This window comes from Sminthopsis crassicaudata, chromosome 3, assembly GCF_048593235.1.
Source record: "Sminthopsis crassicaudata isolate SCR6 chromosome 3, ASM4859323v1, whole genome shotgun sequence".
In the NCBI taxonomy this organism is placed as follows: Eukaryota; Metazoa; Chordata; class Mammalia; order Dasyuromorphia; family Dasyuridae; genus Sminthopsis; species Sminthopsis crassicaudata.
This window is the reverse complement of record NC_133619.1, coordinates 468,923,697-468,946,689: the sequence shown is the minus strand read 5'-3', so window position 1 is coordinate 468,946,689 and position 22,993 is coordinate 468,923,697. Positions and strand designations below refer to the sequence as shown.

Here is a 22,993-nt window from a genome sequence, read left to right as displayed (position 1 = left end):
ATACTCAAGGGAAAAAAAAAAATCTTATAAAATATCTGGAAAACCATGTTCTTCTCCTATTGACATTCAGAGCCTTACCTAAAATTTTAATTTTGCTTTAACCAGATTTAAACGAAAGGAAGAAATGTCAGATATTTTAATTAATTGCCAGTGATTACTTTGTAATTATAAGTGAACTGTTATTTTTTTAGTAAATAGAGGTGAGAATGTCAAAGATTAATGAAAATTACGGTGTCACTGCAATAGGCCTAAATTCCTCAAATAATTCCTTATGCCTTCCCTCAATTTTAGAGCATCGAGAAGCTAAATGTAAAAGTAAATATAATATTCCCTCTCCTGAAATTGTAACATTACTTCATATTTTGTTTGCCTTAGAGTAGTTACCATAGAAACTATTATCTGAAAGTAATTGTGAAGGCACAGTCATCCTGTGGGAATAGATTCATAGGACAGAGGTCAAAGTACTTTCATTACCTTGTTTCCTATGTTTCTTCCTCTCAGCTTTTAATTATGTTTTTATTTTTCCATATTTTGTAACCAACTCTTTCTTGGAAACTTTTCTACAGCAGACCAATCCTACTCCTTTAATTTACTTACTTTTGTCCCACTTCCTTCCTTCTGGTCACCATCCTTAATGCCCTGGTCAGAAGGGACCAATTTCCTCAAATTCTTGCTAGGCTGTTCCTTCAACTGAACAAAGGGTATTCTCATTCCTCCAGGGATTTGTATTTCTTCTCTGTTTTCCCTGTTCCCGCTGGCCTAGAGAATAAAGGATCAAACTTACTGCGAACTAGCACGTAATTTCTTAACTAGTATATATTTTCTTAGCCTTTTCACTGATTAGTAATTAATTGTGCCACACTGTCAAAAGTAAGACAACAAGCATTTCATGGACTCAAAGTTCTTATTGTTTTCTTTTCTTTTGGTTTTGATGCATTCATAGAACTACTTTTCTGATAGGCTCAAGCATGGAATGCAAGCATTAGATGTCTCTACCAGTTTGTAAAGGCTTCACTTATAATCTCAGAAGGTACTGCTTTCAAATTCATATCATCTAATACACAGACTACTACATGATAAATTATTTGGGCCTGGCAAACAGTTTTTGTTCTCTGTGTTTCTAAAAGTTCAAGCCTCAAAATTCTGGTATTACTATTACTTCCTTAGGAGCAGTCATGTAACTTTATAAAGTCAACTAAAAAACAAATCTCATCCCAAGACAACTTCATGAAAGCTTTTTAACAAATAAAATTATATACTTTGAAATTTTAATTGCGCAATCTCCAACATCGAGAATAATACTAGAAATTCAAATAGATCTACTCAAATATATTCTAAGGTACATAATATACTTTAGAATTCAGAAAACTTATTCATTTAAAACATGTTATCTTTTAGATTTAATAGCAACATGAAAAGAACACTAAAATGGTACTAATCTAAATTTGAAAATTTGTTTCTACCTAATACTAAGAATATATCCCCCAAACAGATTAAATGATGCTATAAACTAATCCAATAAATAAGGAATAAAACAAAATTACAGGTAAGAGTCAAATTTGTTATTCAGTTTCCTGCATGATAAAGATGAAAAATAGAAAAAAGGAAAAGATATTAATAAGGATTTGTGTCACTGAAAAGAGAAATTTAAGTGAATTTAGGCTAAGGTTTCAGTTACCTCCTTCTGATTAATTGATATATGATTAGAATTTGAGCAATCTATCTACATATTAATCCAATTGTTTTCTCTGTCATGTAACATCTAATATAGTAAACTTAATGCCAATGGCAATAATTATGAGCTATTTGGCTCAAATGTATGGCAGCAAGTCTGACAATCTAAGATGAATTTTTACAAAAATATAAATTACCCACATTAACAGAAGAGGAAATAAATTAAATAGTCCCATAAATTGGAACAAGCCATTAATGAACTCCCCAAGAAAAAAATTTCCTGAGCCAGATGGGATTCACAAGTGAATTCTACCAAACATTTAAAGAACAATTAATTTCAATACTAGTAAACTATTTGGAAAAACAGGTAAAGAAAAATTACTGCTAAATTCCTTCTATGACACAAATATGGCACTGATACTTAAATCAGGAAAAGCAAAAACAGAGAAAGAAAATTACAGTCCAAGCTCCCTAATGAATATTTGACCCCAAAATTTTAAATAAGAGCAAAGAGATTATAGCAATTTATCAGCAGGACAATACACTACAACCATATGGGATTTATACCAGGAATATGCAGGATTGGTTAGTATTAAGAAAACTATTTATCATAATCAACCATATCAATAACAAAACCAACAAAAATTATAATCTCAATAGATGCAGAAAGAGCTTTTGATAAGCACCCATTCTTATTAAAAACACTAGAAAGCATAGGGATAAAGAGAGCTTTCCTTAAAATAATAAGCAGTATCTATTTAAAACCAACAATAAGAATTATTTATAATGGAGAAAAAGCTGGATTTTGAATAAGATCAGAGGTAAAACAAGGATAATGCCCATTATCACCAGTATCATTCAATATTGTAATTATAAATGTTGGCTTTAACAATAAGAAGAAATGAATTAGAATAGGCAATGAGGAAATAAAATTCTCACTTTCTGCAGATGATTTGATGATATACTTAGAGAATCCTAGAAAATCATCCAAAAATCTACTGGAAACAACAGCTTTAGCAAAGTTGCAGGATATAAAATAAATTCATACAAATATATTTCTTTATATTATTGATAAAGTCCATCAGCAAAGTACAGAAAGAGAAATTCCATTTAAAATAACTGAATACAAAATAAAATTCTTGGGGGTGTTGCATAAAACCCTCCCCTTGTAAAATACCTGCCAAAACAAACCCAGGAACTACATGAACATAATTACAAAACACTTCTCACACAAATAAAGTCAAATCTAAAAAATTAGAAAAATATCAACTGCTCATGGGTAGACTGAGCTAATATAATAAAAATGACAATCTTGCCTAATTGGTCTACTTCTTCAGTGCCATACTAATCAAAAAAATTTTATAGAACTAGAAAAAATAATAACAAAATTCATCTGAAAGAACAAAAGATCAAGAAAGGAAATTAATGAAAAAAAAATACAAAGAATGGTGGTTTAGCAGGACTAAATCTAAAACTATACTATAAAGCAGCAGTCATCAAAACCATTTAGTATTGGCTAAAAAAAAGTGGTTGATCAGGGGAATAGATTAAATAGATAAGACACAATAATCAAAGCCTATAATAATCTAGTATTTGATAAACCCCCAAACACCCGCTTCTGGAATAAGAACTCACTATTTTGACAAAAATTGCTGGGAAAACTGGAAAATAATGTCAGAAACTTGGCATAGATCTACATCACATCCCATACCAAAATAAGGTCAAAATGGGTACATGATTGGGCATAACGGGAGGATACCATAAACAAATTAGGAGAACAAAGAGTAATTTATCTATCAGATCTTTGGAGAAGGAAGGAATTTGTAACCAATCAAGAACTAGAGAATGCTATGAAAGGCAAACTGGACAATTTTGATTACATTAAATTAAAACATTTTTTGCACAAACAAAACCAACAGAAATAAAATTAAAAGGGATAAGGTCAAAATGGGTACATGATTGGGCATAAAGGAGGATACCATAAACAAATTAGGAGAACAAAGAGTAATTTACCTATCAGATCTTTGGAGAAGGAAGGAATTTATGACCAAAAAAGAACCAGAGAATGCTATGAAAGGCAAGCTGGACAATTTTGATTACATTAAATTAAAACATTTCAGCACAAACAAAACCAACAGAAATAAAATTAAAAGGGAAGTCAAAGCTGGAAAAAAATCTTTACAGTCAGTATTTCTGATGAAGGCCTCATTTCTAAAATACATAAAGAACTATGTAAAATTTATAAGAATACAAGTCGTTCCCCAATTAATAAATAGTTAAAGGATATGAACAATTTTTAGATGATGACATTAAAGCCATCTATGTAGTCACATGAAAAAATGCTCTAAATCCTAAAACAACTCTGAGGTACCACTATACACTTCTCAGATTGGCTAAGATGACCAGGAAAAGATAATGATAAATGATGGAGGGGATGTAGGAAACCTGGGACACTAATGTATTGTTGGTGGAGTTGTGAAACTGATCTAACCATTCTGGAGAGTTCCATTCTGGAACTATGTCCAAAGGGCTATCAAACTGTGCATATTCTTTGACCCAGCAATGCCATTACTGGGTCTGTATCCCAAGGAAATCATAAAAGAGGGTAAAGGACCCACATGTGCAAAAATATTTATAGCAGTTCTTTTTGTGGTAGCAAAGAATTGGAAAATTAAGATGCCAATCAATTGGGAAATGGCTAAATAAACTGGTAATATGATATTTTTGTTTTATAAAAAATGATGACCAAGTAGATTTCAGAAAGGCCTGGAAAGGTTTACATGAACTGATACTGAGCAAAAAAAAGCAGAACCAGGAATACATTGTACACAATAAGAGCAAGAATGTGTGATGATCAACTTATGAAAGATTTAGTTCTTCTCAGTGGTTCAATGAACCAAAGCAATCCCAATGTACTCTAGACAGAAAATACTTCAGAGAAAAAACAAAAACAAAAAAACTAAGGAGACTGTTCTTAGTCTCCTAAGTCTATGATTCACAATTAGTGTAAATCAACACATGCTATGTTCACTTTTTTTTTCATTTCTCCCATTGTTCTTCCTTTTTGCTCTGATTTTTTTCTCAACATGATTCATAAAGTAATGTATATTAAAAACAAATTAACTAGAGAGAAAAAAAAAAAAACCTGATTAGAATCTGAGCAGTTTATCAATTCTACAGGCGCAATAGGAGGTTTGAGTGTCCTAGAAGTGATTTTCTGTGACTAGGGACTGCCCCATGGGCAGGACTTTTGTCATATCAAGATAGCTGCATAACGGGAGTTAGCTTCCTTTCTGATTGGCTGTGTGTGAGACCTTACAGATCCTTTTTAAGCCCATCACAGCAGTAGGTCAGTCTCTTTATCCTGAGCTAGCTGAGCCGGGTGGATGGATAGCCAAGAGAACTAAGGAGCTTGATAGTGAACATGCGGGTCTTCAGACCAGGTATTCACTCAGGAGTTAATAAGTCAGGGCATTATGTGAGCATGTATAATAAAGGCTTTATAAGTTTGCACATGGCTGTTCTTGAGCGTGCTATTGGTTATTAAAGTAAGATTCAAGAAATCATAGCCGAGAGATCTCTGAAGGCCTCAGAGGAGGCAGCCAAGTAGAATTAGTTTACACTGCAAAAGTCAGTAACCAGAGGTTCTCTGATGGTCTGGGAATTAGGAGAGACTGGCAATGTGAAATATCGAATAACACTAGGGTTTTCACAGATAAAGAAGACTTGCATGAACTGATGCAAAGTAAAGTGAACAGACCAAGTAGGAATATTATTGGGTTGAAGTTTAGTGTAAAAGTTTAGTGACCTTTAGTTATAGTTCTGAATTGTTTTTCATAAAATTTGCCTCAGGATGTTACCCAAATACATTTGTATAATAAAAACAACAATACTGTGAAGGAAAAACAATTGTGACAGATTTAAGAACTCTGATCAATGTTCTGATTGATCACAACTCTAAAAGACTAATCATGCTTTCCCATCTCTTGGCAAAGAAATGAAAGAGTAAAGTTTCAGAATGAAACATATATTTGCTGAGATGGCCAATGTGTGGAATTGTTTGGTACTATACTTATTTGGTACAATAGAGCACCCTCTGTTGGTGGGTGGGAGGGAGGGATGGATATGATGGTGATAGGGAAAAAGAAAAAAAGAAAGCACATCAATGAAATTTTTTTTTGATATATAGAAAAGAACAGTCTTAAACAGTATCAAAAGGAAATTAAAGACTGTGTATAGCATTAGGAAAACAAGTTAATATTTATAATAAACTTAAGAACCTGGAAAACAATTCTCAGGTATAGAGGAGGAAGGCAACAGATGCTGGAGGGGATATGGGAAAAATGAGACATTAATGCACTGTTGGTGAAGTTGTTACCTAATTCAACCACTCTGTAGAGCAATTTGGAACTCTGCCCAAAGGTTATAAAACTGTTGTGTGTGTCCTTTGACCAAGCAAAACCACTACTAGATTTATATTCAAAAAGTGATAAAAATCAAAAAGACAAAGAACCTATATGTAGAAATATACAGCAGTTCTTCTCTGTGGGACATTACAAATTGAGCATCATTTGGAAAATGGTTGAATAAATTGTGGTATGTGATTATAATGGAATACTCTAATGTTACAAGAATGATGAATAGCATAATCTCAGAAAAACCTGGAGACATTCTTATAAGCTGGCACAAAGTGAAATATACTGTGTACAAAGTAGCAATATTGTAAGATAATTATCTATGAATGACTTAGCTATTCTCAGCAATATGAATAGTCTAAAGATAAAAAATGCTACACATACCTTCAAGCTTACTTTTTAAACTTTATTTTTCTTGAGGTTGGGGGTTTTTTTTGGTTATTGGTTTTTTTCTACAACATGACTATCATGAAATGTTTTGCATGATTACACAGGCATAACCTATTTCAAATTGCTTACCTTCTGAATCAGGCAGGATAGAGGAAGAAAGAATCTGGAGTTCAACGTTTTAAAAATGAATGTTAATATTGTATTTAATTTATACTTTAACATATTTAACATGTATTGGTCAACCTGCCATCTGGGGAGGGAGGAAGGAGGGGAAAAATTAGAACAAAAGGTTCTCATATATATATCTGGAAAATAAAAACTATTAAAAATGAATGTTAAAAATTGTTCTATAACATGAAACTGGGGACAAATAAAAAACTAAATAAATAAAAACATTTTGTGAACTTGAGTAATTAGAAGAATCATTTTGTCTTTTGATAGAGACAGGTTTGGAAGAAGGAAATTATGAATTCAGGTACAGATATGATGAGTTTGAGAGGTCAAACTGATAGTTATTGATATGGACAGATTAGAGGTGGATATATATATGGGGATATTACATGGATGATGAGCCAGCAAAGGAAATTTTCTTCCTTATATATTATTATATCTAATTATATATACATATATATTATTATTATATATATTACTATATACTATTATGTTATATATTATCTAATTCTTCTTTCCCCTCACAGTTAAGTAGTTAATTAAAATCCTTCCCTCTCTTCTTTTTCATTTACTTGATTTAATTTTTTGTTGCTTAAAAAAAAAGATTCTTTACTGTTTTCTTCATTAATTCTTTTGCCCTTTTGTTTATTCTAAGTTTTTATTCTTTGATTTGCAATCTTCATACTTATTTATTCCTTCTTTAATCTTTGTGATCTTTATGAAAAAATTCTAAAATATCAACTCTGAGTTATATCTTTTATGCAATCTTTATGTTATTTTCTTGTAATTCTTACCCTTTCCTCTTATATTTTTGCCTTTGGAGGTTTACTCTTAGAAGTAACAATTTCACTCTTAGAAATCTAAGGCTTAAATCACTTCTTGAAAAGTAATACAGCTGTGGGGCAGCTAGGTAACGCAGTGGATAGTGCACCAATCCTGAAGTCAGGAGGACCTGAGTTCAAATCTAACCTCAAACACATACGACTTCCTAGTTGTGTGACCCTGGGCAAGTCCCTTAACCCCAATTGCCTCAGCAAAAAAAAAAAAAAAAAAAAAAAAATAGTGCAACTAGAAGTACTGCCCTCATGGTAGAAATCTGCCTGAGTTTCTGATAGTTCAGTACACTTCTACCTCTAGGCTTCCCCAACACCCTTTTATTTCCCATAACAATGGAATCTCTTCTCTAGTTCTACTATCCTATCTTCCCATTCTGGATCCTGATTGTTCCTAAGATCTCTGTTTTCCCTCCTTCTAAGGCATGAGGTTACCTGTGAAGCCACAACAGCCTCTGAGATAGCATTTTCTGAGCACTGAATTCCTATATATTCTACCACTGTCGACAAAAAGAAACTGAGGAGAGGTCAGACAGATAGGAAATCAGGTCAGGCAATTAAAAAAAGAATAATTTCTGTTAAGAGGCTGGAATCCAAAACTAAAAAGTTTGAGGAGTGAGAAGGAGCTGAAACATTAAGTGATAACTTTTTCAAGGAGTTTGGTTGAAAAGGGGAAAAGAGATATAGTATGAAGAGAAAGTTAGGGTCTAGAGAATGCTTTTTAAGGTTAGGGAAAACTTGGACATTTTTATGAGGAGAAAGTATGGAAAAGGCTGATAGGGAAAGAAAAGAGGGAGAAGCTAGTGAACATGAGGAGGAGTTTGAGTGAAAGAGCAATCCTCTGGGTCGAGGGCACATTTAGAGGATTTGATCTTGACAAGAAGGATCACCTCACTGTCAGTCTGAAAAAAATTGGGAAAGAGTAGAGAATGACATCAAGGTATCTTGAGATAAAGAAGCAGACATCAGTTTCAGCATTGATGACATCACTGAAATAATCATCTACTTCCAGGAGTGTGACATGGATGATGGTATGAACTGAGAAAGGAAAGAAATTCATAGTTCACAAAGCATATTTTGGGTGGAAGAAAAGATAAAATTATAAATGATATAGCACAGCAGTGTTAGTAGAGAAATAAAATGTTTAACAGGAACAACACAATTAATATTATGAAATATTCATGCTGTGCTTCATTTTTTTACATGAAGAGGAAAGGAAAGAACTCAAAAAGTCTACTGTGATTTAAAAGTCTCTAGATAAACTATAGAGATCACTTAGTCCAATTTCCTTATTTAGAAATGAGGAAACTGAAGCACAAAGACATTTATGTAATTATGTTATTTCTCTACTACATTTTTTGGGGAGGACATATTTACTCTGTACATATTTATACACGAATGATAAAACATAAGTTCTTTGAGAACCAGGATTGTTTCCTCCTTTGTTTTTATATTCCTAATACTTTAGAAAGTTACATAACACTATTTGTTTGTTAAATGACATAAATACTGTTTCAGTTTCCCCACTAAGGGGGCAAGGGGAGTAAATAAAGTGCAGGGTAGGAAAATTTTTTTTACAAGTTAATAATATTAAAAACTACTTGTTTTTCTTTCCTATTTTTGATCCATAAATTCTATAGGACTTTATTAAAAACAGTCTACCAAGACCAACACCTCATCTGTTAACAGAGATCTAGGAAGGAAAAGCATTTCAATTGAAGTCAGAGGGCTAGGTTTGAATGCCAGCTCTGCCTTTACTTAACCTCTGCTGGACAATTTCCTTATCTATCTAATAAAGGAGATCGTTTAAGACTTTTCAGATCTCTTACAGCTGCAACTTTGTGACTCTATGATCTACTCCAAGTTTCTACCTATGCTAGTATCTAAACCAGCTATCAATGCAATGATATCTAAGATTAGCTGATCAGGAATGAGGTCTTTGTGTATAGCAAAGTTTTAGTTTAAAAAGATTTTCAGATGTAGACAGAAAATAAAAATTGTCCTTCTCAAACTTATGTCTGGCTTCCCACTCTTATGACATAAGAGCAGATTGCACTGAATACCAGAATACTTTACATTAATGTACATATTGATATTGTTACACAGCTTACCTGGATTCGAAGGTCAGCCATTTGTTTCAAAAGATCTTCAAAGAGCTCTCGATCTTCTTCAGGTAATTCAGAAGATAAGACTACACCCACACAGGATCCTGACATTTGTAATGTTGGGTCTGGGAACATGTAGACTCCACTATTACAGCTCAGTACAGGAGATTGACTAGGCATCAGAGGATACAGCCAATCACAAACCTAAAGTGATTGTGAAACATTAGTCTATTACTAGGACTAATATTTACTTAGATTTTCTAGTCTGTAACAGAAATAGCAATATATGAAAAGCATTGAGAAAAGTTTAGTAGGATCCTATTGTATCCTACTATATCAAACAAAATTCACTTCATAAGCCAAGATCTTCAAAGAGAAGAAAAATTGTTACTTTACTATCAAATCTAACAATATAAAAAGAACATCAGTAGTTTTTGAAGCACAAGAAATTAGAGCTCTAACAATTCAATTTCTGAACATTAATTGAAGAAAACAAGCTTGTACCCCTTTAATTGTATTTTTTTCCAAAAAATGGGAATATACTCCATTTAAAAAAAAAAAAAGAGCTTAAATGAAGTTTGGGGCAAAATTTTACTTTAAAAATACCAAAAGAAGGATTGAAAACAACTCATGACAGGTCTAGGCAAATGAATATACTCTGATTTTTACCAGAATAGCTGATTTTCAGAATATAGGCTCATGTAATTTGGTGTAATATCCCATATTTAACCTTTCTTCACTATTACTACATGCAAAAATCTTGTTTTCCTTCATAGCAGATATCTGAAAATTGGCTCTCCCAATTTTACAAAAAAGGAGGAGGGGGGGATCTTAGCATACTAAACTGATAAAAGCATTTCATCTTATCCATCTTCTCTTTTATCCCAAAGTTCATAAACATTTATTTCAGATGAAACATTTACTAGTTATGAGGTGTATGGGGCTACAAAAACAATCCCAATAACAATAACAACAAAAAGAATCTTTCCCTTGGTTCTTCATAAGCCTTTCTGTCAGGCAATCATTCCTACATTCACTATTACAGTATCTCTCAGTTTACCTCTTCTTTATTATATTTCTAGCTTTTTATTTCTTTAAATTAATGATTTAATTTATTTTAATTTCTTTAATTTAATGTCAACTTAATTACAACATGAATATATGTGCACTTACATAGTTTGTGAATATCAATCCTTCAAACTTTGTGTTGACATTACTCAGTTGTACTCAGTCTTATTGAGTTTCTTTATAGAAAGGAGTAGTTCATATGTCTTAAGATTAATAATGAGTTTTTAGAAAAAGCAGAACCACACACTGCTTTCAACTTTTCAACATAGCAGCAGCAGTCATAATAAATAGAACAAACAATATCTCTGTGCTGCCTACCTGAAATTAATAACACGGTTAAGTTGCATAGACATTTAATTAGAACTACCTTTTTTGTGTGTGTGCTGACTCTCAGTATAATGTCCAAGCATAACATAGATCCTTAATAAACATGCGGCTTATTCTAGGACGAATGGTGATCTTAAAAAATATTCTTCCAAACAAACTGAATGTACCTTTTACTCATCTTAACCCTGTAACCTTTAAATGGTAGAGTTCAAAGGAACTAGAATTCCCAAAGTGTCTTCTTTGACTATTAGCCTAGACAGCATAAAATATCAGCAAGAATAATATTGTGTCAAGTAGGTTTGTATTTTTAAAGTTTTTCGACTTGTTACCTGAAGAAATCCAGAGGGCCGATTCTGTGCAGCTTCACTGGTAGTACCCAAGAATTTCACAATCCGAAGATATCCAGGATATGAAGGTGCACTAACTTCCCCATCAGGAGTTACAAAGAAAATCTGTACTCCACTGGGTATTAAAATTAACTCTTCTACATCTACTCCTAGAGTCTCAAGAGGAGGTGGGCGAGCAGAAGTTGTATAATAGTCTTTACCAACAGATGAAAATTCCCCAGATTGTGTTCCATAAGATAGAGTATAGTGTCCATCTGCAGCACAGGGTGTATAAGCAGGTGGTGCTTCCAAAGATACAGGACTAACCACAGAGTGTAGATCCATGCTTGTGGAGGGCGAGTTCCCATTAACTTCTGTTTGTACAGATGATGAAATCAAAGATGGAGGCAGAGACGGCTTTTCTGGCTTCCCATCAGGGGGCAACACAGGATATAATTGGGACCCTTCCTGAAGATTCCTGGGATCAAAAGATGAAGGATTTTGCTCCAAGATTCCCAACCTCATATTGACATTTTGCAATGTTTCTTGCATCTTCTGTTGCATCTGTTTAGCAGATTCCCACTCAGAACCTGTGCAGTTAGATCCAGATAATGAAATGCTAACTCCTTGGAGTAGATGTTCTCTTCCTTTACTGTAGTAATTTTTTGCTTCTCCCTTTTGACCTAATTCATCTGCATTCAGTCCTTTGTTAACAAATATAAAGGCCTGCTTGTATGCTTCTTTTATGATCTTGATATTTGTAGGTTCTTGTTCTTGTGCCATTACTGAAAAACAGGAAATGTTATTATAACTTAATTTGCCTGAAAGTGCTGAATACAGCACAAATATCTCTATTAGTTGATGACTAGAATACATTTGCTGGCTAAGAATTTTATTTCTGGTTTTTAAATCCTGTAGTTCCTAATGGGGGAAGTAAATAGCTGTAACTGCTGACCTGTATTTTTTAAAAGTAGGATTTCAAGTTAGTCATCTATAAACCTACAGATTCAGTTAGTCAGCTAGTCAATAAACATACATTTGTCAAATGAGTACTGTAACCAATCACAGTGTTTAAGTACTAGGGATACAAAGAAAGGTAAAAGACAAGTCCTTGCATTCAAGGAGTTGTTTAACGAGGGGAGAAAACATATAAACAACTATTTACAAACAAGCTATATAAAAGATACTTGGAAATAATCAATAAACTTATAAGATTAGAGCTGGTAGTCTTGAGACTATCATGATTATTTCCTCTTAAGGGAAGCTGTAGTTTATAAAATCTATGTGTAGAAACCATTCTTATAAGATCCAATCTAATGGTCATTATCATGCTCTTCTTAAAGGAGATTGTAAGCTTATAGAATAAACTTATGAAAAAATGCTGAAAATATTTCTTGAAGATTAATATAGCTATGTGTCCCAAATAACAAATATGAACCATTAGCTTTTCTCTCCCCAATTAGTAAATATGCAAAATAATATTTTGCCTAACCACCAGCTTTATTTTTCTTCCTGATAATACCCCCCCAAATAGCTCCAAGGGGGCCACCCAAGGTCGAATATAAGAACCTCAGACTTAGAAGTACACTTTGAATAATATTCTCCTCTCCAATAGGAACATGTTCCCACTGAATATGTCTATGTTTCCCAATGCCAGGTGGTATGTTACTCTATATTATATTAGTGTATATATATATGAGTTGTTTTTTTGGTCTCTTTCTCTATCCATCATCTTGCTGTCTTTTCCTTCCCCAGCCATTACTTTTTAAAAAATAATTAAATTATTTTTTGCAAAAATTTTATGCATAGGTAATTTTCCAGCATTGACAATTGCAAAACCTTTTGTTTCAACTTTTCCCCTCCTTCCCCCCACCCCTTCCCCCACATGGCAGGTTGACCCAATACATGTTAAATATTTAAAGTATAAATTAAATACAATATATATATATATATATATATGTATATATATATGTACACACATATATATGTATATATATGTGTGTACATATATATATATACATGTCCAAACAGTTATTTTCCAGCCATTACTTTTAATAAATTTGCATTGAACTGATTTCCTTTTGTTTTATGTGTTATTCTTTAGTATCTAAATGCATTTCCCCTAACTTCTCTAGTTGACCAACAGAACTCTCTTCTCCATAAGCTGGATACTTAACAAGCACTTAACTTATAAACAGCCACACATACATATTGGTGTAGTATGATATTGTCAGCCCAGTTGTAGAAAGCAAAGGTAACAAGGGAACCCTAACTCTTCCAGAAGGGACTTACTTATGCCAGAGGACTATCATAAAACAAAGGGGAAGGCACTAGAATTTAAGGGAGAATCAGGAAAGGTTTGCTGTAGAAGATGGAATTTTAGCTAGTATTTGAAGGAAGCCAGGCAAGCTATTAGATGGAAATAAGGAGGGAGATATGGGGGGATAGTAAAAACAAGAGATGGGAAATGGCTTTTTTATACTACTATTTTAATCCTAATATCTGGCTGAATGAAGGTGAAGTTTATTTTAGACGCATTATTAGAGAAAACAGATAAAATTTATTTTTAAAAAATGAAATTTCTAAGGAACTCATTTTACTTTTTGGAACATATTAGCCTACTGTTTACATGCTTTAAAGGTTTCTTGAGAAGTAGAAAACATTTAAAATTATAGCTTGATATGTCCATGAGCTTATTAAGTCACACCATGACCAAAAAGATAAGAAATGAATGCTCTTGCTTTAACAGTCTAATATGTCTCTAATCAGATGACTAATCGAGTCATGACTAAAAGATAGCCCATAATTTCGAACAAGAGAATATAACTTATTTTTCCTGTGATTAAATGAATTATTTCTTTAGAAAACAAGGAATACAGTTTTCATTCATTCATTTCAATTATGGTATAAATGCTTTAGGATAAACATTAAATTGTATGTAGATTTCCAACTTATAAATGATACAAACAACATTACCAAAACTTTACCTACTCTGCTCCTCAGAATTGTCAAATAGAAACATATCTTAAACTCAGAAATCTAGCAATTTTAGCAAATTTTAGCAATTTTAGTATGACTTAATCTATCTTCTCCTTTCTTTCCTCCTTGAAAACAGGACTAATTATTTATGAGTGAACTGAATACATAATGATCACTAAAGGAAGATTTGTTTTTAAAGTCAATCTACAAAATTCTCTATATGCATGTGGAATATTTTCCCTTTAAAATAAAATCCTAGTCATATATCTCTATCATATGCATATAAGAATGTGAAAAGAAACAATCATGTCTTTTGGTCATGGAGGCTGGAAGTGATGAGAATTAGGTAAAGAGTATCTAAATGAAATTAGGGTTAATTGAGGTCTAGTGGCAAGTTCAGGATACAGGGAGTCAAATAGAGCTCTCCTGCAACCCCTTTGGATTCGGCGCAAGGATACAGAGTTAAATGAGGTCTAGTAGCAGTGCAGAGTCCCCTGTAAAGGAATTTACAGACCCGAAAACCTAGATTAATAAAAGAGGTTTATTTGGGGTTTGGAAGTAAGGGTAAAGGTAGAAAGATGCCAGGACCAGAGCTGGTGCTGGGCAGACAGGAACCCTTAACAGTGGCCAGTGTAAGGATGCCATGTTTGGGGCTCCTGCAAAGAGTGGGCTCCAGGGTTCCCCTTTTTATAATGGGGGCTTTTGGTAATCTTGAAGGTGAATGGAGTCCTAGACTCCTGGCTGGTTTCGGCCAGGGTTAGAATTGAATAGAATTCAATGGGTTTTTAGATAAGGAACTGTTTGTGCTGGGGGTAGGGGTTGAGTCAAAGGGAGCAGATCATTAGAGTGGGGGCTGGGACAGCCCAAATTAGCTCATATCCGGTGGGGCTGGGAAATCCCGGATATCTTCATGGGGCTGGGAATTAGAAAGGAATCTTTAACCCCTATCAAAAAGACTCCTTGGGACAAGGAGAGATACGAAAAAAGTTTTGTAAATATCAATTTTAAAGTGCTAGTAAATGTTATTAAGTCAGCTATTATGATTCACCAGGAATCCGTTTAGCCCATTTAGGACCCTGGTTTTTAAGATCTTACAGTATGAAAGATACTACTAACCCTAACCTCTAGCTTTATATCACCTTTATTCTTCTGACTTCCAATTCAAAAGTAAATCATCTTTGACCCAAAATTCACAACATTTCCCCTTTCTGGTGATATTACTGAAGGAGAATTGAAAGGGGAGAAAGAAGAGAATAAAAGAAAGACAGATGTTCAGCTCTTTCCAGTTTGAGAATGAATTATAATCTTGCCTCATATTTCATGTTTTTTTCCAGATAATCAATCCCATGAAGATAGATTTAAGATGTATATTGTCTCCCTTCAAGGAAATAGGTCTTTAGAAAAATCCTACTCTATTTTTTCCCAATCTAATTACATTACTTCTAGTTCCCCATTCTTATCCCTTCCTGAGGTCATCTGGCTTACATTCTACTAAGCAAAAGGAATGAAACAGGATAACACCTAAGTCATTTGCTATGATAGCCAGATGGCTAGCAAGCTGTCAAGTCTGCCCTTAGATTGGATAGGAGAGTCTGATGGAGTGCACTATCTCACATAATTAATAGTAAATGGTAATATTATTTTATAATTGTATATATCAGTATTAATTTTCTTCCTCCTGAAATCTTTCTCCTAGCCTACCATAAATAACAGGTCAAATTCTTAAACCTCTAGCTATACCCTAGATGTTAATAGCAGCAATTACATTAAAAACAGATTTGTGTAAGTAGAAACCTGGTCATAAGTTTCTGTGGGAAAATGTGTCCCAACTTGACTTATAAAAAGTAATTTAGAAGTGCAATCTACTCAAAAGTTGGAGATTTCCTGTAAAGCTGCACATGAATTTCTAAATAAGAGATAAGTCAACCTTTTTTTATAAGAAAGAACAAAAAAAGCTTTGAGATTACCAATCAAAGGATGTGATTTCCAAATACAATGCTTAGCACAATTATAGATATAACAGATACAATAGTTACTTATGAAAAACAAATATAAAATTTCTTTTAAAAAACAGGATATCATGAGTACTATATGCATGAATTTTTAAAAAGGAGTACTGAAAATAGTATATATCAAAACAGGCAATGGTAGGGAGGAAATAGGTTCAGACCTCCGATTTTACCAGTGTGAATGGCCTACAATCATATTTTTCTTTAAATAATTATTTATACAGGTAATCTGGATTAAGTGACTTGTCCCAGGATCACACAGCTCAGAAATATCTAAGACTACATTTGAACTCAGGTCCTTCTGATTACAGGGCCAGTTGCTCAATCTACTGTACCACCTAGCTGCCCAGTGATTTGCCAGGAACACTCAACCATTAAGTGACTTGATTACATGATGAGGATAAGAGGATCAAAGGCAGAATTTAAAGCCACCAAGTTCTCCTGGTTGCAAAGCCTACCTGTAATCATGCCATGCTATTTCTTCTCAATGTAGTATAGAATATCAAAATGTCTGTAGACAGAGGAAAATGCGGAAATAGCAAAAAAAATTTTAGTCAGTTTTCAATTGGGTCTGATGCTTCGTAACCCCATTTGGTGTTACACTGGAATAGTTTGCAATTTCCTCCTTCAGCTCACTTTACAGATGAAGAACTGAAGCAAACAAAATTAAGTGAATTGTCAGGGTCATATAGGTAGCAAAGATCTGAGGCTAGCTTTGAATTCTCGAATTTGAGTTCTTCTTTGCTCTATCTGTACCACCTAGCTGTCCCTAGATAGTAAAATGTTATTTTAAATGCTGTATGACAAAAGAAACACATTAAATCAAAACATGAGACCACAAACTTCAAGGAAGGGAAATAAGTCATTTAGTTCAACCTCTTTTCTCCAGATAAGAAAACTGAACCCTACAAATGTTAAGCAAAAGTTCACATAGTGGATATATACAAAAAGGCAACTTTTTAATAGAGCAGAAACTGGAGTTCTCTTGATAGAGGTATAGCTTCTAGGAGAAATACAGCAGTAATCCTGAATCCCCCAGGCTTTAGGAGTGCTATTGTTCTAATAATGTGTTTGTCTAATAATGTGGCTTTAGGAATACTATAGTGATGAGGAGTAAACTGAGGTCTAAACCAAGATGGGTCAGTTCCTTCTCTCTCTCTCTCCTTCCTTCCCCAAAGTAACCAAGGGCGGGGTAGGCAGCAAATGAATTTGCTACTTAATGCTATATGGAAACATAGTCTTTATTGATTAGAATGGAAACTATGGAGAGCCGGTGGGCAAAATGGCTGCAAGGTACAAGGCCAATTTTGCAAAGAATGGATTTTTGAGGACTCTTTTATACAAGAGCACAATCATTCAGATGCAGTGATGTAAGGAGGTTCCAGAGAGTGATGTAAATAAGATAAGGACTCTCTTGTTATCTTTTGGGGACAGACAGAAGTCTCTTCAGGAAAAGGAATTTCCTGATGCCATTTGGTCTATCTGAGCAGATTAGAATGGGGACTGTAAAACCCCAGCCAGCTCAGATGGCCCAAACTAGTTTGACCACATCTTGTATCAAAGGTCCAAGTCCCAAAGGAAGTAGGAGATCAAACAAGGAATATCAAGGGGCTACCAACCCCAACAATAGTATAATCTTAAAAACTTTGCAGACTGCCAGATAACAATCTGTTGGGTCAGTGATATCAGAGTTTCTAAGAAAAGTGAAGTGCATACCAGACTATTGTTCAGTTCTCCCTCTGGGCCATAAAATTAGTATATCAGTGACATGAAGAACCAGATCTCTCTGTCTTTTCCTATAAATTTGTCTTCTTGCTCCTGATTCTTTGCTAAATCCTTTTGGAACTTAATTTTTTCTTCAATTGTCATTAAAATTACTGCAAATTTTGCCTCTTGATTTGGAGATGGGTTCAAGCCTGCAAATTCTTCTGAGATACCACACTACATTGGTCTGTGATCCCAACCTTTTGGGATCTCCTTTTGAACTTCAAAACTGATTCTGGATGAAAGCATTCTTAATAGCTAGCATTAAAATACCACCTACTGTGTGTTAAGCACTGTTCTATATACTCTACAATTATTATTTTATTGTTTCACAACAACCAAGTAGGTGATATATTATTATCATCCCAATTTCACAAATAAGAAAACTGATGCAGGCAGGCTAAATCATTTGCCTAGAACCACACAGCTATTAAAGAGTCTGAGACTGAAGGGACCCCAAAACTCTCCAAAACTCCTTGAGGGACAGGTTCTCCTTAAATCCTGCCACTGTAAAGACCCATCCCAAAGACAAACAGCTTCATTACAACTAGGTGGGGCTAGCTGAATTGGAGAAACACCCATTCAATTCTCTCTTTTTTTTTTTTTTTTTTTTTTTTGGCAGGGGTTAAGTGCCATGGGTCACACAGCTTGGAAGTGTTGTGTCTGAGGCCACATTTGAACTCGGGTCCTCCTGATTTCAGGGGTAGTGCTCTATCCAGAGTGCCACTTAGCTGACCCTATACCCATTCAATTCTAAGATTTTCTCAATTCTAGCTCAAGGTGAAACCCAGCTTGTAGATAAAAAGAGACAACTTGGAACTCCACCCACTAGCCTCCACCAGCCAGCCCCCTTTGGCTGTAGCCAAAGCTTCTATTATAAAAGAGTCAATCTTAAACTCTCTCTTTGCAGAGGAGCTAAAATGCCAAGGAAACTCTTCCTGGCATAGCAAACTGTCCGGTGGAATATTCTCTTCCAGTGTTACCCTCTTTTTATCTCCCTCACCTATTTCCCTAGACTTTATGCCTCTTGTCGGATTTCTCTAAACTTTACTTCCCTGCTGGGACTTTGCCACTAAGGAATTCAGCCTTTCTATTCATGCATAGCAAAGGCTGACTTCTCAAAGTCAATAATAAACTTCTTTTTATCAGTCTAGCTTTTTCGGGTTTGCAAATTCCTTTAGAAAGGATCTCTGCTGCCAGAAGAGGGGGAGGGTTCCCAAAACTCCCTACTCATGCACCAAATCCCAAGGAGATTTAGGGGAGCCAAACCTCTTCATTTGGTTCCCTGAACCCCAAACCTGCTACTAATCTTATCATTTAACTCCCTGACTACCAGGAACCCTAATTTCATCTTTTGTTTCCTGACAACCCTAAATCTAGACCTTATCAAGATTGCATTTGAACTTGTCTTCCTGACTCTAAGCCCAGGGCTCTATCCACTGAATCACCCTGTGGTCTGTTTGGTTTCCATTAAAATGGAGGTTATTAAACTTAAGTGTCATAAACCTCTTTGGCAGTGGGTGAAAACCATGTACACTTTCTCTGAATGTTTTGTTGGCTTTATTGGAAATTGAAGAGAATGTTAGATTTCAATTAGATGTTAATGAAAATGATATAATTTTTCCATCCAACTAAGAGTTGAACTAATTGAGGCTGCTCCTTAATGATTTTGGTTAAACTGTATATGCCATCCATTGGAACACTTAATTTTTAATGTTCTGGTAATGTTGAATGACATTTGCTTACATAATTTTTCCCCTACAACTTTGCCAAATATTCTGTATTAGGGAAAACTAAAAAAAAAAAAAAAAAAAAAAAAAAAGCTTTTAAAAAGCTGAAGTTATTTAAAAGAAAAAACAAAACCTCCACCTATACATCACTTCTTTCTTCTTTTTTTATTAAACCTTTTTATTTACAAACATATGCATGAGTAATTTTTCAACATTGATCCTTGCAAAACTTTGTTCCAAATTTTTCCCTCCTTTCCTCCACCCAGATGGCAGGTAGTCCAATATATGTTAAATACATTAAAATATATGTTAAATCCAATATATGTATTGGTTATCTTGCTGCACAAGAAATATCAGATCTAGAAAAGGAAAAAAAAAACTGAGAAGGAAAACAAAATGTAAGCAAATATCAAAAGAAAGCATGAAAATGCTATGTTCCATACTTTATTTGTTAAGAAGTTTAATTTCAATTTGGATGTATGCAAATTACTAAATTATTTACTTGCTCTGAAATTCTAGAAATTCTACTAGACTATTTACCTCAAGACTGTTGACAGAAAAAAAAGACTTATAGGCCAAAAATATTCCAGAAGAGCAATTTTTATAATAACAAAAAAGTTGTAAATAAAGTATGTCCTCAATAATCCTTAATGGCTTTTGTTAAATAACTCAGACTACAGGTCAAAATCAAAAGGACAATGATTACCTAAAATATGACCGAGAAAGGCTCCCAAACTTTATTTGAAGACAATGCTAAATCAGAACCAAAGGTTCACTTAGAAGGATCCATTCCCTTCTTTTTTTTTTAATCATTCCTGTTTTCAGCAAATTTTCTGAACTATATATATATATATGTTTATGTTTATGTTTGCATATTACTTAAATGTCATCATTAAGAGTGCTGGGATGTCATAGGTGGAAACAAAATATAAAAAAAATAAATTTATATAGCATTTCATCACAATAGCAGCACTATAATGTACTGTCACCCCATTTTATAGCTCAATCAGTTTAAAAGCAGCAGGGCTAAGTCTCAAAAGCAGATTCTTTAATTATAACTCCAATGCTCTTTCCAAACTCCTGCAGCTTCCAATAAGATTTTACTTAAATACTGATTTTATTAGTAAAAGCAGCAAAGTGTCTGCTTGCTCCCAATTTCAATCAAGTTCTTCCTTTGTCAACTAAAAGAAAATGATACAGTTGGAGATGTTTTTATTAATGACATTTCATCCTTTTTTTCCAATGAAATTCAAATTATTTCTAAAAATAGATAATAAATACGAATACTTATCTATTTTTGAGACTTATACTTCAGACAAAATGCCTCAAACATACATCAAGTTACAAGTGACGAGATTACAGGGGGGTGTAAAAAGCCTCATGTCCCTTATTTAAACAGCAAAACGGAACAGGGGCTAGCCCCGAACTGACTATAGATACAGACAGTAAGTCTAAGAGCAGCATCCTTACTAATCATGATTCAGAAGACAGCAACAAAGATGTAGACTTAAGTACTGATTTCTGCTTTTGCTGAGGGTAAGTATGCCTTTTGGCTGATGCGACTTCTCCCTGACCGTTCAATCACTGGATTGAACCCATTGGACTGTACACTCTCGGAAGGGACTACCCTTTGCATCTTTTTGGTACCCCTAACGCTTAGCAAGGAGCCCGGCACGCAGTAGGCGCTTAATAAAAGTTTACTGAATTACCCAGATCAAAACGGGAGGGAGTTTGTATGTTAAGTTCCTGGTGGGGGAGAGAATTCTTGGTTGTGGCGCCCTAAGACCCAAGGAGCCAGGCACGAACTGAACAACAAGGGATCTCATTGGACCAAGGCAGTTTAGAAATCAGCGCGATCTCCACGAATGATAGGACAGGACAGCACTCTCCCAGTTTGCGGACTGGGCTGGAAAGGACCCGACTCCTACAGAGTACCCAGCCTAAGCAGATGCCTCGGGGCAGTTAGCTTCCGGCACATTCCGGTTTCCAGGACTGACAGTGCGGAGAAGGGCGGGGGTGGGGCGGGGTAGGAGTCCCGGACCGAGAAACGACTGCTCAGCATTTTGGCACGCCTCTTCTCCCGCCCCCATCTCCCCCAGCACCAGCCCCCTTCGGCCCCAGTCTCTCCTCGCTGATTCAGCACGTGCCGCACCTAGAGCTCGGCGCTGGCAAATGCCACAGTCCCCGGGCTATTCCCGAGCGGAACAAGTAACCCGCCCCGGATTTTTACCTGCCAAGCCCCAGGCTCGTCAGCGCCTCTGAGAACGATGGCCTCTGAGAGAGATGGAGACGCCACCTGGATGTCGGCGCGCTCGGACGGTCCAGGGCCACCTGCGGCGAGAAGCCAGAGGCCTGCTCTCTTAGGGTGGGGGAAAATTCCAAAGTTCTCCGCGTCCTCTCCCCCGCCCCTCGGGTAGGTCAGGTTCGTGACGTCCGCCCAACCAGCGTCCCAGGGAGGAGGCGAGGGGAGACGCCGCAGCGACCCACGGTCAGACACCGTTCGCCCGCCGGTGCAGTTCCAACGGCCGAGCGCGAACCCTCTCCGCCCGGGGCCCGTGGGCGGACCATCAGCTCCCCGAAACCCGAACTGTGCTCTCCGGTGTCACCAGGCGGGCTGACTTCACCACACGCCCTATCACCCCAATCCCTCAGTGACAGCCTTTCATAAGACGGCTGATACTCCCACCCCGCGGCTATCCCGGAAAAGCATGAGAACGGAGAAGAGCGGGCGCGTGACATAAGTCTCAGCGCGGTAACAGTCAGTGCCTGAGCAGCCACTTCGGTTTTATTTACTACTGACTAGGCCGAGGCCGCCTACAGCCACGCCCCCTCCTTTCCCAGACCAGTTTCCCCTCCTCTCACTTAGTCTCATCCTTTGCGCAGGCGCTCTGGACACAGAACGTGCTCATCCTGCATGTTTAGTCCCGGATGCAGAGCTGCTGGCCTTGAACATGGAGTGTTTGCGTAGAACTGCAAGCAATCGCCCCGGGCTACTAGTGGGAGCACCGGATAGAAAGTTCTACGGGAGGCAGTTGTCGGCCTCCTGTTTCTCCACTAGGGGGTGGTATTTAAAGTTTTTTATTTACTATTGTATTTATATAGCTCTTTAAGACTTGAAAAGGCCTTAATTTGTTTAATAATACATTCGCATATTTGGATTTTATATTTTATAAGATATTTTCTTTACATATGTATATATGTA

At 35.5% G+C, this 22,993-nt stretch overlaps 1 protein-coding gene across 7 annotated transcripts in view; it reads right to left on the bottom strand.

The window, feature by feature from the left end:
- SPART (spartin) overlaps window positions 1-22,742 on the bottom strand; it is an 87,037-nt gene extending 64,295 nt beyond the window's left edge. For 2 of the 7 annotated variants that reach the window (XM_074303479.1, XM_074303484.1), the window contains exons 1-4: window positions 22,654-22,742; window positions 11,313-12,094; window positions 9,595-9,792; window positions 598-759 (exon numbers count right to left, since the gene is read on the bottom strand). In XM_074303479.1, the coding sequence (XP_074159580.1) occupies window positions 598-759; window positions 9,595-9,792; window positions 11,313-12,094; window positions 22,654-22,663 (1,152 nt within the window). In that variant the 5' untranslated portion in view covers window positions 22,664-22,742. Of the gene's footprint in view, window positions 1-597; window positions 760-9,594; window positions 9,793-11,312; window positions 12,095-22,021; window positions 22,553-22,653 lie in introns of those variants that run through there. The other 5 variants (XM_074303480.1, XM_074303485.1, XM_074303486.1 and 2 more) reach the window with 4 other exon arrangements.
- Window positions 22,743-22,993: the final 251 nt, after the last annotated feature.